The 14,676-nt window shown below is 42.3% G+C and overlaps 1 protein-coding gene across 4 annotated transcripts in view; it reads left to right on the top strand.

The window, feature by feature from the left end:
• PTPRT (protein tyrosine phosphatase receptor type T) overlaps window positions 1-14,676 on the top strand; it is a 716,574-nt gene that overhangs the window by 261,237 nt on the left and 440,661 nt on the right. For all 4 annotated transcript variants that reach the window (XM_037915718.2, XM_043526952.1, XM_043526953.1 and 1 more), the window contains exon 3: window positions 7,512-7,783. In XM_037915718.2, the coding sequence (XP_037771646.1) occupies window positions 7,512-7,783 (272 nt within the window). The remainder of the gene's footprint in view (window positions 1-7,511; window positions 7,784-14,676) is intronic.

The following is a 14,676-nucleotide window of genomic DNA, read 5'->3' on the forward strand; positions in this document are numbered from 1 at the left end:
TCCTCACTGTATTTTCCACAGTATGCATCCGATGAAGTGAGCTGTAGCTCACGAAAGCTTAAGCTCAAATAAATTGGTTAGTCTCTACGGTGCCACTAGTACTCCTTTTCTTTTTACATATTTTTTGTTGCTGTCTTAAGATGTTTAATTTCCCACAAGAAAGTAGCAAACTGTAAGTGTGGGTGGGTATGACTTTTATTTTTCACAACCAAAGATACAGTGGTCTAGTTAAAAAACAAACAAACACTTGCCAGTTTTACCTAAGATTAATACTGTTTTTAGTTATGGTTTTTATACCACTGTAGCTGTATGTCTTTCAATGATGTGTTGAACAATGTGGCTTGTATGTCCTACATGTTAGTTCCTTCTATGTTTCTCTGACCAAGGGGAAAGATGAAGGGTTTGTGATACAGGGCCAGATTGTAACTCCATTAGCTTGGTGAACAGTTACTTACACAAGGAATCCAATTCAGAAAAAATCCCATTAATTTCAATGTGCCATTCAGTGTGAATAAAGATACTGGAATTTGGCCCACAATTATTAGGAAAGACCAGGTCATAATGTACTTTCCACTTGAAATGGAAATTGATAACTTTTGAAATGCTACTTAATTCTGGTGGGAGTGAGTTGCATGGTTTTGGACCAGCATCTGAGTGCTGCACCCTGCACAAACAAGCTTCATCCTTGCAATGGAGAAGGCAGAGAAACACAACTGATGATTTTGTGGTCCTGATTCCAGAGTGCAGGGTAAACTTCCAGAGATATTGGGGGTCCAAATGATTAAGATAAGAAAGAATGGCTTGAGTCTGATGTGAGTTACTGGAAATGAGCGCAGTGAGTCGAAGACAGGGTTTGACGTGTTTTGTGATAACCCATGTTGCTGAGCAGACATGCTGCTGTATTCTATGCCAAATGTGATCTCTTCGGAGCTATAGCCGTCATGCCCAGATAGGTGGCATTATTATATTCCAAGCAGGATGTAATGAAGACATGAATTATTGAGGCCAGCTCATGTCCCTCAAGAATGGGACACAGTCCCCTAGCCAGTCAGAATGTGTGTGTGTTTTGGAAGCTGCTACATGAGAGTTCAGTAGCAATGAGGAGGCCAGCAAAACTCCTAAACTGTGGAGTGACTTAACTGACTGTGGGTGTGTCAATTTGCCATGGAGATGGTACTGTGGTACTGTGCAAGCTCTTCTATGTTTTCATCAGTTAACAAGCATAAACTGTCTTGCTAGGGTTTAACTTCAGCCAGTTAATCTTAATTTCTACAGTATTCCCTTGTACATCCCTGTGTTTACTGTAGGGCATACCTTGTATATGGCAAATAAGAGATTATCTAGCTGCAAATTGTCCCATAAAACCTGCCTGTTGTCTTCAGTAACTAAATATCTAAGACTGTAACTGTGTAGTTTGGGATGGATAAAAGGTTTTGCTTTTCCACTGATATTAGGGCACTCCCTGTACTTGTACTTGTGAATTAGTTCTAGAATTCTCAGCACTAGCTGCACAACAGTCCATTGCCATTCTGTTGAATAACAATGTTTTGTGTGTGTGGTGAAATGGATTTGAACTTTGTTTTGCTTGGTGGTTGTTTTTTAAACAATCAAACCAACCCCTGAAAGGCATTCATGTTCAGCAGAAAACTCTTATTTTAACATGGGAATCTGTAATGTTGAAATAAATCTTAATTAGTATTATAGGAGCACCTAGACATCCCAGTATAGATCACAGCCTCTGGGGCAGGGATCATCTTACCATCTAAGCAGACATGTCAGATAAAGGGTGGGAGGGGCATAGAGAAGTGAAGTGAATTTCTCAAGGTCACAAAAGGTCAGTGGTTGAGCAGAAGTAGAACCCAGGAGTCCAGAGTCCCAACCCAGTGCCCTAACTGCTAGACCACACAGCCTGGCCTTCTACAGAAGCTCTGTTTTGTCTCTATTGAAGTATTTTTATTGGCTGTTTGCTCGATCATACCCAAGTCTGACACCTGGCAAATGAAGTCATTCGGATGTGAACTATCTCCAGTTCAACAGGTTAATCATTAATATTTGGAGGATTTTCTTGCCATGCTGTATTTGGAGGAGAACATCACCAGACAGACATTTAAATTGTTTTATTTAATTAAAACAACAATGTTAGGTATTCTGGATTTTTTTTCTTCAACAGCAAACATATAATATTTGAACAAAACAAGCATATTAATTTTTGAATTTAGTTAAACATTCAAGTTTTTAAAATCAGATTTGTCTTTGTTAAAATTGTTTTTAACTAAAATAGTTAAATGAAATATTAAAAAAATAAATCAACTATGTCAGCCAGGTTAACATGGGAAACTTAAAATATTGGCTTCTGCAGCTGAGTCGTCTTCACCTTCATTTTCCTGTTTGTTCATAATCTGGAAAAGAAAAACAAGCTTTCCTGCTTTTTCAGGTCCCAAACGATTTCTCAATTTGGAATGAATTAGTCCAAAGGAAGAAAATATTCTTTCTACACCGGCAGAAGAAGCTACTGCTGTTAAAAGTGAGATTATCACTTCAACAGTCTCTGAATCCAAGTGCTTAAGTGACTTCCACCAGTTCACTGGTGTGACTTTCTTTGAAACATCATCAGCAAACATATATTTCTTGAATGGTTCACCCTTAGCTCTGAAGTTTATTATAGTTGGCATTATGGAGGGATGATTGCTGGATGTCTGTGTCATAGCCAACTCCTCTTCTTCGGTAGTTAAGGTTTGACCCTGGTACTGAGTATTGAGAATATTTGCAAGAAAATGAGCTTGAGATAGTGCTTGTCCCATTCATTTTTTTTAATGCTTGTAATTTAACTCTGTCATTGCATATTTCTCTTTTTAAGATCTCTCTCAGTTCCTTCCAAATTTCAACAGTGTCAGCAATAAAACAGCGATTTCCCTGCATTTTGTTCAAGGCTACGGAAATAGGCTTCAGGGTACTCCGCATTGTTCAACGTTTCTCTTAAGCCCAATGTTGAGAGCTTTGGCTGTGACAGCGCCATCTATTTTTTCATGATTTTGTTCACAAACTGTCATCCGATTAGGCCAGTTCTTGATACAGTGCTCAAAACAGTCCACTGCTGAGTTCCATCGCACCTCTTGTGGGATGGTTAGCTTGGTTTCTCCCACTTTTTTCAGAGCAGCTGCTGCAAAGTGGTTGTTATGGAAGTATTTTGCAATTTCAACAACATTAGCCTTTATTTCTGGAACACTGAAGTCTTTGGCTAGGAGGTGCATCAAATGAGCACTGCAACTGTATGTTATTAGCTTGGGATACTTTGCACTCTCTTCTAAATTTCCTCTCACCTTGAATACATTTGCAGCATTGTCTGTGACCAAGCTGTGTACTAGACATTTGAATTCTTTTTCAGTTTGTTATAGCTTTTACTGCTACTTCTTGTAAGTATTCCGCTGTGCATGCATTTCCTGATTTATCAATAGTTTCTGTAAGGAAGACATTCCCTTCTTCGGCTGTCACACAAGCACACACAATGGGATCATTGTGAATATTGCTCCACCCATCAAGACTCAGGTTAACAATTTTACCCTCTAGACCTTTTGCACACTGTTAAATTTCTCTTTCATACACTTCATCCAGGAATTTGCCTGCGACATCTGTTCTGTTGGGTGGACTGTATCCTGGTCTTGATGACTGAACCATATTAATGAAGCATGAGTTCTCAATCATACGGAAAGGAGAGTTTGTTGCATAAACAAATCAGGCAATTTTTTCATCAATTACCTCTTTTTATAATCTGATGATTCTTATCACAAACTTATCTATGGTTGTTTCTGGATGATGGAGATTTTTTTTTCTTTTTGCTACTGTGGCTATGTGACATACATGATGTGACTGAAACACTATAATTGGCAGGTAACTCTGAAACTATAGAAAATAATGGTGATCTTGAAGGTGGAAAGTCTTCAGAATCCTGTATGTTGAGGATGGATTCTCCTAAACAAAATAAGTCAATGCAGTTATTTAATTATTATTTCCATACTGTTCATTTAGTATTACTCATTGCATTCACTGACACTCAGTACTACTTTAAAGGTGAAATTGTAAAAGGAAGATCTGCCTATTTCAGCTATTTATTTTTTATCACAACTGCATCTAAAATGATAGTACCATAGAGTAACAACTAGGTTTTTTGCTCAAACATGAGAATTCAAGAATAGTCCAGAAGGAAGACGGGCAGTCCTTAAGAAAGAAGTATGAAATAAAAAAGTTTACCATCCTGAAGATCATAGAATCATAGAATATCAGGGTTGGAAGGGCCCTCAGGAGGTCATCTAGTCCAACCCCCTGCTCAAAGCAGGACCATTCCCCAATTAAATCATCCCAGCCAGGGCTTTGTCAAGCCTGACCTTAAAAACTTCTAAGGAAGGAGATTCTACCACCTCCCTAGGTAACGCATTCCAGTGTTTCACCACTTGCATGTTCAGACATGTTCCTTTCATCATCTTCAACGCAGCTTCCTCCTGAGAAGGAACACTTCTCATGATGTTGTTTCATTTGGGCAACCAGGCCTTGCATTTCTTTGTTGCACTGTTTGCATTTTGCATGCATGCCTCTCTTACCCACCCTCTCTCATTAAAATATTCCCAAAATAGGTCTCTTTTACGGCTTCCTGCCATTATAGGTTTTCCCTTCTAGGGAGAGAATGGTATGGTAGATATCAAATCAATGAAGGCTACACGCAGAAAGACCTCAAGACTTCCAGAATGTGCTGCTCAAACAGTTTCACTTTTGTTTCTACTGCCTGTCCCTCCCATCTCACATTTATCTCCAGACTTCTTTTTCTTGTTCAGATCTATTCCGTCCCCAACAATCTTCTATCCTTTGAACTTTTTGAAACTTTGCACTTTTAGAGAGAGGTAAGGGATTCACTCTGTATACACAAATTTGCAGAGGGACAATAGGGTTGAGGTCTGTTATTTCTCACCTCTCTATATTATTTATTTATTTTATTTTAGAACATTTTTTGCTGTTAACAAGCATGTTATCTCTGGAGACACAAATCCACAGTTTGAGAACTGCAAAACTAAGCATCTCTGATGGTATCTTCTAGACCAGTGGTTCCCAAACTAGGGGCGCAGCTTGTTCAGGGAAAGTCCCTGGCGTGCCGGGCTGGTTTATTTACCTGTTGCATCTGCATTTTCGGCCGATCGCTCCCACTGGCAGCTCCAGGCCAATGGGGGCTGCGGGAAGGGCGGCCAGCATGTCCCTCAGCCCGCGCCGCTTCCTGCAGCCTCCATTGGCCTGAGCTACAATGTATCTTAATTAAAACTATCTTTAGCATTTTATCAAAAAAATCTGATTTAAATTAAAAAAAAATCTGATTTTTTGAATTTTTTTTTAAAATCATTGATTTCTGTCCAGTCTGTTTATTATTATATTTGGTAGAAGCAGAACTGGATCAACAATGAACGCTTTTTAAAATCCCAGCATTTGACCTTGTGCTGTGCTTTGGCATGGTCTTCCTATTACAGAGAAGAACAACTGCAAAGTTTGGATTCAGATCTAAGGTTTCTGAAAGTCCAAGGGTGCTTGAATTTCAGGTTTCTTGGGTAACATCCATGCCTATTTCTACCACCTTGAGATGTAGGTTAGAATGGCCCAGAAAGGCTCTGCCTGTCACTTTTCTTGTTGCTCAGTGCAATCGTTTTCTCATCTTTACTTACATTGTGGTTGAATTTCATAAAGTCCCAAGAGATGTTTTTTCCCCTTTAGTATAAAAGACTTACTTCCTTCTGCATCCTTGCCTCTCTTGATTCTTTGTTGAGAGAGAGAGAGAGACACTGAGTATGAACATGGCGGTAGGAAAGGATTTCGTGGGGGAAAGCTGCCGGTGTCCGTTGATATAAATTTATAGCATATGGCTGTTCACTGAGCAGACTTGATCAAAATGGGTCTGTCACACTGCTGCAGCGTGGATTAGAAAGGAAAAGGGAACTTCTATAGGTTAGAACTGAAGTGAGCCTTTCCAAACTCAATCTTCTGTGAACTGCAAGAGGCCAGCAGAGAAATACATTTGTGGCATGACTTGGCAGCAGTATCGGAACTGAGAATGTCAAGAGGGTTGCGTTTGATTAAAAATGATCATGCCTGGCTGCTGAAACACAGAGATTTTTTCCCCTCCTCTCAATACTTTTTTTTCCCAGTTTTCCTGCATGTGCCCACACCAAAAGCCGATTCTTTGAATAGAATCAAACCAAATAGCTCCCTTAACGGCTTTCTCATTGCTAATGTGTTTTGTCACCTTGATGCGTCTGTGAAGAGACAAGTTTAAAACCAACGTGTCTCAAAATAAAATGCTTGGTGTAGCAAGCTGTGTGTTCCTCAACACCCACTGCTGTGGTTTATATAAGGTAAGCTCCAGGGTAAACAAACTCATGAATCCCTTCTAATCTTATACCACCTCCCACTCCAGCGTTTTCACTCTGAATGCCACTTGTGTCCAGTTCTTCCTACCAGTGGTTTAACTGTCCTTGTTGCATTGTTTCTAGCTGGCATGTCACTGTGACCCTCATGCGTTTAATTCTTCTGGACTTTGGCAACTAGGGGTGCTGTTAATGCAGGGCAGTGTTCGGAGGTTTACTGTGCAGAGATGTTGGGTTGGATCTTGTGCTGACGTAAGCTGGCACAGCTCTGTAATGATGCTACGCTGACTTATGGCAACGGGGGGCCTCACCCACTGCATCCTTTTATGTTGGGTATGCCATAGGGGGAGCCAGGTATGCAAGGGTGTACACACATTGTGGAGGGCTGGTTACTACATGAATATGGCATTACCAAATTCATGGTCCATTTCATGTTCATAGGATTTAAAAAAATCTTAAATTTCACAGTTTCAAATATTTAAATCTGAAATTTCACAGTTATGTAACAGTGGGGGTCCCGACCCAAAAGGAGGTTGTGGGGGGTTCTCAGGGCTATTGTAGGAGGGTTGCAGGATTGCTACCCTTACTTCTGCACTTCTGCTGGTGGTGGCGCTGCCTTCAGAGCTGGGTGCCCAGCCTGCAGCGGCCGCTCTCCAGCTCTGAAGACAGCACAGAAGTAAGGTTGGCAATACCGTGACCTGCCCAGATTTCTTGGGGGAGTCCATATTTCCCCATCCATGATGAGTTTTTCATGGCCATGAATTTGGCAAGTCCCTATATATGAAACGTGGACCAAAAAGATGTATGTTAATTTTAATTCAGAAGGAATATTTTCCTGCCCCATTATATAAAATGAGATTGACAGAAGAAAATTCAAAACTAGAACTCTTATAATACTTTGGTGTTAGCAGGCCCAACATCTGCTTGTATCTCTACCTGGTAAGTTTTATATCCATAAAATAGGAGGCTTCAGCTCCGTGAAATGAAAATTCTTTGTTTTCTGACTGCTGCAGATGAGGTAGAATCATTTACTTTTCTGATACAATTGCTCTGAAAAACCAAAATCAAACCTCCTCTTCTCTTCCCTTCCCCTTTTCCCTTCTTTCTCTCTAGGTTCCTTCATGATGGTGAATAGCTCTGGACGGGCATCTGGGCAGAAGGCTCACTTGCTGTTGCCCACCTTGAAGGAAAATGACACTCACTGCATCGACTTTCATTACTACCTGTCTAGCAGAGACCGCTCCAGCCCTGGCTCGTTGAATGTCTACGTGAAGGTTAACGGTGGACCACAGGGAAACCCCATCTGGAATGTGTCAGGGATTGTTACTGAAGGTTGGGTGAAGGCCGAGCTTGCCATCAGTACATTCTGGCCACACTTTTATCAGGTATGCGTTTGTAATATTTCCTCCACCAAAGATTTGCTCTGAGTTTGGGGCTGGGCTATTGTTAGCCAAGGAGGTCATGACTGTTAGTTCTGAAATAACAATACTTACGTTTTTTTTCCCCTGTACAATATTGGAGCAATTGTTACAATATGTCATGAGCTCTCATCCCATCACAGGCAAGAAAGGGTTAAAGTTCCAGTTAGTCATTCGCTTCATCTGGGTGGTAGTAATGAGGTAGTTCCTTGTCAGCCAGGGGAGGTGGGACTAAGGAAGGATCAGGTAATAACAGGCAGCTGGGCCTTACAAATAGATTGAGAGTCAAGCTGCTGGCTGACTGTCTTGCTCGCTCCCATGAAGGGGTAAGATGCTAGAGGCCTCAGGAAGACTTGAGCTGGGCAGAACAATACTCAGTAGCTGAGCTGGAGAAAGGCAAGGGGATGATCACAGGAGCCAGAGGATAGTTACTGTGTCTTTGGGACTACAACTGGACATTTTGTCACCTTGGAAAGGGAGCTGAAATAACCACATTTCAGCCAGAGAGCTGACTGGCATGTAAAGGCAGATGGCCTAAAGGGGGCACTAGGGTAGAAGAAACTCTGCAACATTGCATGCAGACATGAGGGGAGGGATTGATGGACCTGCTGACAAGAGGCAGTTTATTCTAGCTGTCTGACTGAGCAGCAGGATTCCAGGTTTCTGGTCCTGCCTCTGCTCCTTGGTCTCTTTGTGAATCTCTTTGGGGCAACCTCCCTGCCTCAGTTTCCCCATCTGTAAAATGGGGTAAACGCTTACGTACCCAATTAGTGCTGTGAGGCTTCCTTTGCTGATGGCTGACATGCTTTGATATCCTCTTACGAGTGATGTTTATACAAGTAAAGAGTCTTAGTTTTAGAACTGGACTTGTGTATGGTGATTCTGTATGGTGGGAGCCTCCAGGCATCTTGAAGCATGCTGCTTTCTTAAGAACATAAGAATGGTCCTACTGGGTCAGACCAAAGGTCCATCTAGCCCAGTATCCTGTCTGCTGATAGTGACCAGTGCCAGGTGCCCCAGAGGGAATGAACAGAACAGGTCATCATCAAGTGATCCCTCCCCTGTTGCTCATTCCCAGCTTCTGGCAAACAGAGGCTAGAGACACCATCCCTGCCCATCCTAGCTAATAGCTATTGATGGACCTATCCTCCATGAATTTCAACACACTTGCTTCTGGAAGGCTTTCAGCTCCTGGAGAGAGGGCTTTATTGAGCCAGTTATTGGTCAGCACTGATGTGTTCTGAGAATAAGGATGTGTAAACCCTTCCACCTGCATTTACCATGGCTCTGCATAAAATTGGATAAATATATATGCAAATTTAACTAGACATTTAACTATCTGCACATACTTAACCCAGTTTGCGCATGCACCCCAGCTGATTGCATGAGCAAGAGTGCTTGACATTTGTTCACTCACCTTTGCATTTGGGCGGTTGCTGTTTTTGAAAGCTTGGCCCAGATTCCGAATCTGAGTGGGCTCTTCGTCTGTTTCCTTTTTCTCCTGAGTCCTCCCTTCCCCTCTTGGAGTTTCTGAGTTGAACTTAACACCAGCAGCCTGGCATCTAATAGGGCATCTTTGGATCAATTTTTGCCATCTTGTAAACTTGCTAAATAAAGTGGAATACGTTTAGAGTAAGGGCTGCTTGTGCCAGTTTTGCCTCTGCTGCCTAGCTGACTCCTTCCCTGAGTCTTAGAGTAACTTCCTCTCTGGTGTCTCAAGCTCTTCTTCCTTTCTCCAGGAGCAGGAGGTAGGTCAGAACTACGTCTGCTGGAACTGTGCCAGCTCCCACCAAGATTGATAGTCCTGCTAGTTTAAAAGCCGAGGCCCCTTTCAGATTGGAGGGCATGCTGAATGAAAGTTAGCCCATCTGAATTCCAGTGAGTGCCGATGATGGTGATTTCTGTGGTATGGACACAGAACTGTGGTATGTCCGCTGGGAACAGGACTAAGAGCAGCAAACCCATTGCATCCTATCCCAGTCCCGGTTTCTGAAAAGAGTAAGAACAGACCCTTCCCAGAAGTCAGCCTCAAATGGGCAGGGAATTAGAGTTAGAGAAGAATAGACAAGTTTCGTAAACCTTAGACTGTGAGGTGCTTTATGTACCAGTCCTGAACTGAAACTACATGTTTCAGAGTAACAGCCGTGTTAGTCTGTATTCGCAAAAAGAAAAGGAGGACTTGTGGCACCTTAGAGACTAACCAATTTATTTGAGCATGAGCTTTCGTGAGCCACAGCTCACTTCATCGGATGCATACTGTGGAAGCTGCAGAAGACATTATATACACAGAGAGACCATGAAACAATAACTCCTCCCACCCCACTCTCCTGCTGGTAATAGCTTATCTAAAGTGATCATCAAGATGGGCCATTTCCAGCACAAATCCAGGTTTTCTCACACTCCGCCCCCTCCCCCCCCCCACAAACTCACTCTCCTGCTGGTAATAGCCCATCCAAAGTGACCACTCTCTTCACAATGTGTATGATAATCAAGGTGAGCCATTTCCTGCACAAATCCAGGTTCTCTCACCCCCTCACCCCCCTCCAAAAACCAGAGAACTTGGATTTGTGCAGGAAATGGCCCACCTTGATTATCATACACATTGTGAAGAGAGTGGTCACTTTGGATGGGCTATTACCGGCAGGAGAGTGAGTTTGTGTGGCGGGGGGCGGAGGGTGAGAAAACCTGGATTTGTGCTGGAAATGGCCCAACTTGATGATCACTTTAGATAAGCTATTACCAGCAGGAGAGTGGGGTGGGAGGAGGTATTGTTTCATGGTCTCTCTGTGTATATAATGTCTTCTGCAGCTTCCACAGTATGCATCCGATGAAGTGAGCTGTAGCTCACGAAAGCTCATGCTCAAATAAATTGGTTAGTCTCTAAGGTGCCACAAGTACTCCTTTTCTTTTTGTGAAACTACATGCTTTGACCTTCCAGCATTCCATGCAGACTGTGGACAGTGTGGACATAACAGTGGGCACTCCTAGCACAAGGAGCAAGTGGACAGTCTCATTCTGCTGCTGCGCAAGTTCCTGCATCAATTTCAGTCAAGTAGGAGCACATGACAGTAGTCTAATCTGGGCTATGGCCCTTTCATATAGGGCTGAGCACTCATTCTAGAGTATCCCCACCAGAAGCTACTGTCTTGTTGCCAACACCTGAGTGTATCCAGGGCTACTGGGGGATTTAATGCAGTCCGCCATGATTTTTTGTTTGCTGCCAGCAAGACATCATCAGTTGTTAATCAGGGGTTTTTCAGTGGCATCAGAGAGTTGCCTGGGTGAAAGATGTTAGAACTGCTGATCAAGTCCAGATGTGGCTGGAATTTCATAGTTGCTGTCTCATTATTAGTCTTCCCCAAACAGAGACTGGGCTTCAGTTAGCTAAGCCGGTTTTCACACCAACAGCACTATTTGTAAGCAGCAGATAAATTCTATATACTTAAGTGCAGGTAGCACTCTACTCTTCTGGAATGGTTCCCTAGAGGAAGAAGGGAGGTGGGTGGTCAGGACTATTTAGCCCAAAGAAACCGTTCGCCCAAAGAAGGGAGGCAGATGTAGAGAGCAGCTGCAGTGCTGTCTGGTGGGGATTTGGGAGTCAGCTGGCTTTGTGAGATCAGGGACTAGCTGTGCTGTGCAAAGGGACCACTGCAATTTTATTTACACAGAAGCACTAATATGCCATTTTATGGGCTAAGTGAAGTGAAACTTTAATAGGAATGTGCAAGCCATGCTTTGGGCTCTTGCTGACTTTTCCAGGAGAAACTCATTATAGTGGAAGGTTTCAATTATATTTTACTACATTAATTTTGCAGCCACCTGTTTACTGCACCATCATGTGGCCTGTTCCAAACTCCTTTCTATGCACGTTCTTGGTCTTAAATCAGCTTTTCATGCAGGATACTTTTACTGTTCTATCAGAGACAAAAAGGAATGGCAAGGAACTGCCCACCTATACATTGTAGGAGAGGTACATAAATTGCTGATCAGAGGTACAAATGGGTAGGAATTACTGTAGATGAGATTATGCAAAAGGCAGATAACATTCCACAGCTGAGTGGACTGACAACAGCAGATGGTACTTTCTTTTCCCCCTTGCTTTTAGTAATTGGATGCGATGTTGTTGTTTTTTAAATCTGAGCCATGGTGGCTTCTTCCCTTCCAGCCAAAAAGCACTTTGGTTCTTGTCCTTTTTTTTTTTTTTTTTTGTGGTTGGTCCTTCCAGTCATTCCCACTCTGCTCAAACTTCCAGTCTTCTCAGGGTGGCTGTTAAACCTCACAGATTCACCAGTCTCTAACTGTACAAACTGTCTCCATTTGATGGCCTATAAACCAATGGTCATCCCAGGTCTTGCTACATTCAACCAAGACAATGGAGAATAGACTGAGGGAAATTTGTTTACTTAAAAGGAGGAAGCGAGAAACTTTGTCCCCATTCACTCTTGTTGGTGACCTCATGCAATACCTGAGGCTATGGGCAGACTGAGCTCAAAGATGGCTGTAATCTGGGTACCTAGCTGCCTGGTGGGCTCCTCATCTCCCAGTTATCAGGAAGTGGCACATCTTGATCCTGAACCTTAGAAATATTCCTTGTTTTAAAAGCCTTTCCACCCTATTGTCAGTTTTAATCTAGAAGTGCATGCCCGGGAATGCAGATTGATTCACTGAGGCTTGAAAGCATGTCCAGTGTTTCACAATGAACTCTTAAGATAGTGTTTCAAAAGTAACGGACAACCAGGAAAATTTGTCTCCACATCAAATCACGGAATTTGTGTCAGACAAAATGTGGAGGATGCTCTTGATGCACAGATGCGCCTCTGGAGTCATCAGCAGGAAGAGTGTTGTGTTAGTACGCTGGGAATTAGGCATCTAACTCCTCTAGGTGCTTTTCAAAATCCCATCATTAAGAAATAAATTTCCAAAAACATCTGCCTTGTGCCTGACCCTCCCAGGAAGCTTTGCTACTACTCAAAGCTATAGAGAGTCTGGCTATCTGAATACTGGTAACCAAGCCAATTTCCTGAGGTCACGTTTTCAGTGCTGGCAATCCTGCACAAGATTTACACGAGTTATCCAGTTATAAAGGCATTCTGTTGAGACATATATATGAGGATGGTGGAGATTTATAATGGCTACCCCAGATTTTGTCACACTTGGATTCCCAGCCTGAATAGGTGTTTAGCATAGTGAGGAAAAGCCATAAAAGGACTGGGAGAGAGTTTATACGTGTAATCACTGAATTATTGTGTGCCATAAAGATGAGCTAAGCTCCAGAATGCACCAAGTGCAGTACTGGAGTCTGCCAGTAAAAGCTAGTGAGATGTACAGAAAAGAACATTATTGATCTGTGCCTTAAGAAAACAGTTGTTGTACAACAGATGAACCAGGCTACTTTGCTAACACAGGCACTGTTTGTATAAAGTAGCAGTGACATGTAAGGGTTGTTTATTGGGAAAGAAACACGAAATGGCTTGGATTTTACTATCCTCAAAGGCATTTAAGAAGGTTCCAAAAGTGTAAAGCTTTGCATTTTGTCTGTTTCTATGTTAAGCTTTGAGAGGTTTGTTAAAATACAAAATACTGTTAAGGGCCGAAATCTGCAACTTTTAGAATGAGTAAGGAATCCCATTGGAGTAAGAAATAAAAGTGTCCCATATAGAATTGGGCCTTTACATTACCATGCATCTCAGCTTCCTCCAGGCCCCCTGGGCCCCAATTCTCTGCCTCCCATAAAATCTAGTCTGCTGTCATGGTGCTGGGGTCTAGGTTGGTGTAATGCAAAGGGAGAAGGAAGTTCTTTGAACTTGGATTGATGGAAGAAATTAGAGCATGAAGAGTTCAGGGTGGCAGGCAGGCAGAGAGTGAGACATCTTCTGAAGCAGGCTTGCCTACTATTGTTCTGCAGATTCCGATCATTGAGAGGGGTGGAAAACATGGGGCTGAGGACAGAATGTGTGGGGCTGATTCTCATCTACTAACTCAGTAAGCAGTGGTTGCCCTGAGCCATCTGTCTCAGTCCAGTGTCAGTCCAGTATGCCATAAAGGACATTACACACTGGATAGTCAACAGTAGTGAACAGAAGCTTCTGTGGTCTAGCATTTGCTTTTGCCAGCTACTGATAGCGAAGGGCAATGCCTAACCCTTCTCAGAAGAGTTCTCTTGAAGGTGAGCTGTCTGGGCTCTGAAGAAATTTCCTTGTGTGGAAGGTAGGGAAGCTGATAACATGGTTTAAGGTGCTTTTTGGGCAGACTATTTTCCAGATGAACCTTCCTTCCTCATGTATTCAAAAATTAAAACAATATTAAGGTTACAGTTTGCAACCTAAGTTTGAAAGGAGCTGCAGCAGTAATTTCTCGAGTCATCTTCCTGATCACTGCAATATGTTTCTCAAACAACGCGCTCATTTTAAAGAGCTTAAGCAAGAGGTCCCATATTGTGGGTTTACATGACACCATAGCACTAGAATGCAAGTAGGTGGCTCATCAAGAACCCTTTCCTTTTTCAAAGCTGCATGTGTAACCCCAACATGTGGTTTTCTCTCTCAGGCATTTGCCTAACTCTTCAGTAACTGGTGTTACCAATTTATCCTGTTGCTGCTGTACTTTGGGTAATGTGTTCCTTAACTACTCTCCTAAGTATTTAAATTCCATTCCTGACTTTATTCAGTACTTGACCTTTCCTTATCTTAAATCCTTTGCCCCCTTTGTTCTTATATTTCATACAATTTCTAATGCTTTTGCTGAATCTGTCTTTTCAGGACTTTTATTTCAAAAGGTCTAATTTTTGTGTGTTCTTGGTATACTAGGAGTAGTACAATCTTAGTGTTTTCTTCCATAAAAAAAAGGGAGATAGGCAAACT

The sequence above is a fragment of the Chelonia mydas genome, chromosome 13, assembly GCF_015237465.2.
Source record: "Chelonia mydas isolate rCheMyd1 chromosome 13, rCheMyd1.pri.v2, whole genome shotgun sequence".
Taxonomy (NCBI): domain Eukaryota; kingdom Metazoa; phylum Chordata; order Testudines; family Cheloniidae; genus Chelonia; species Chelonia mydas.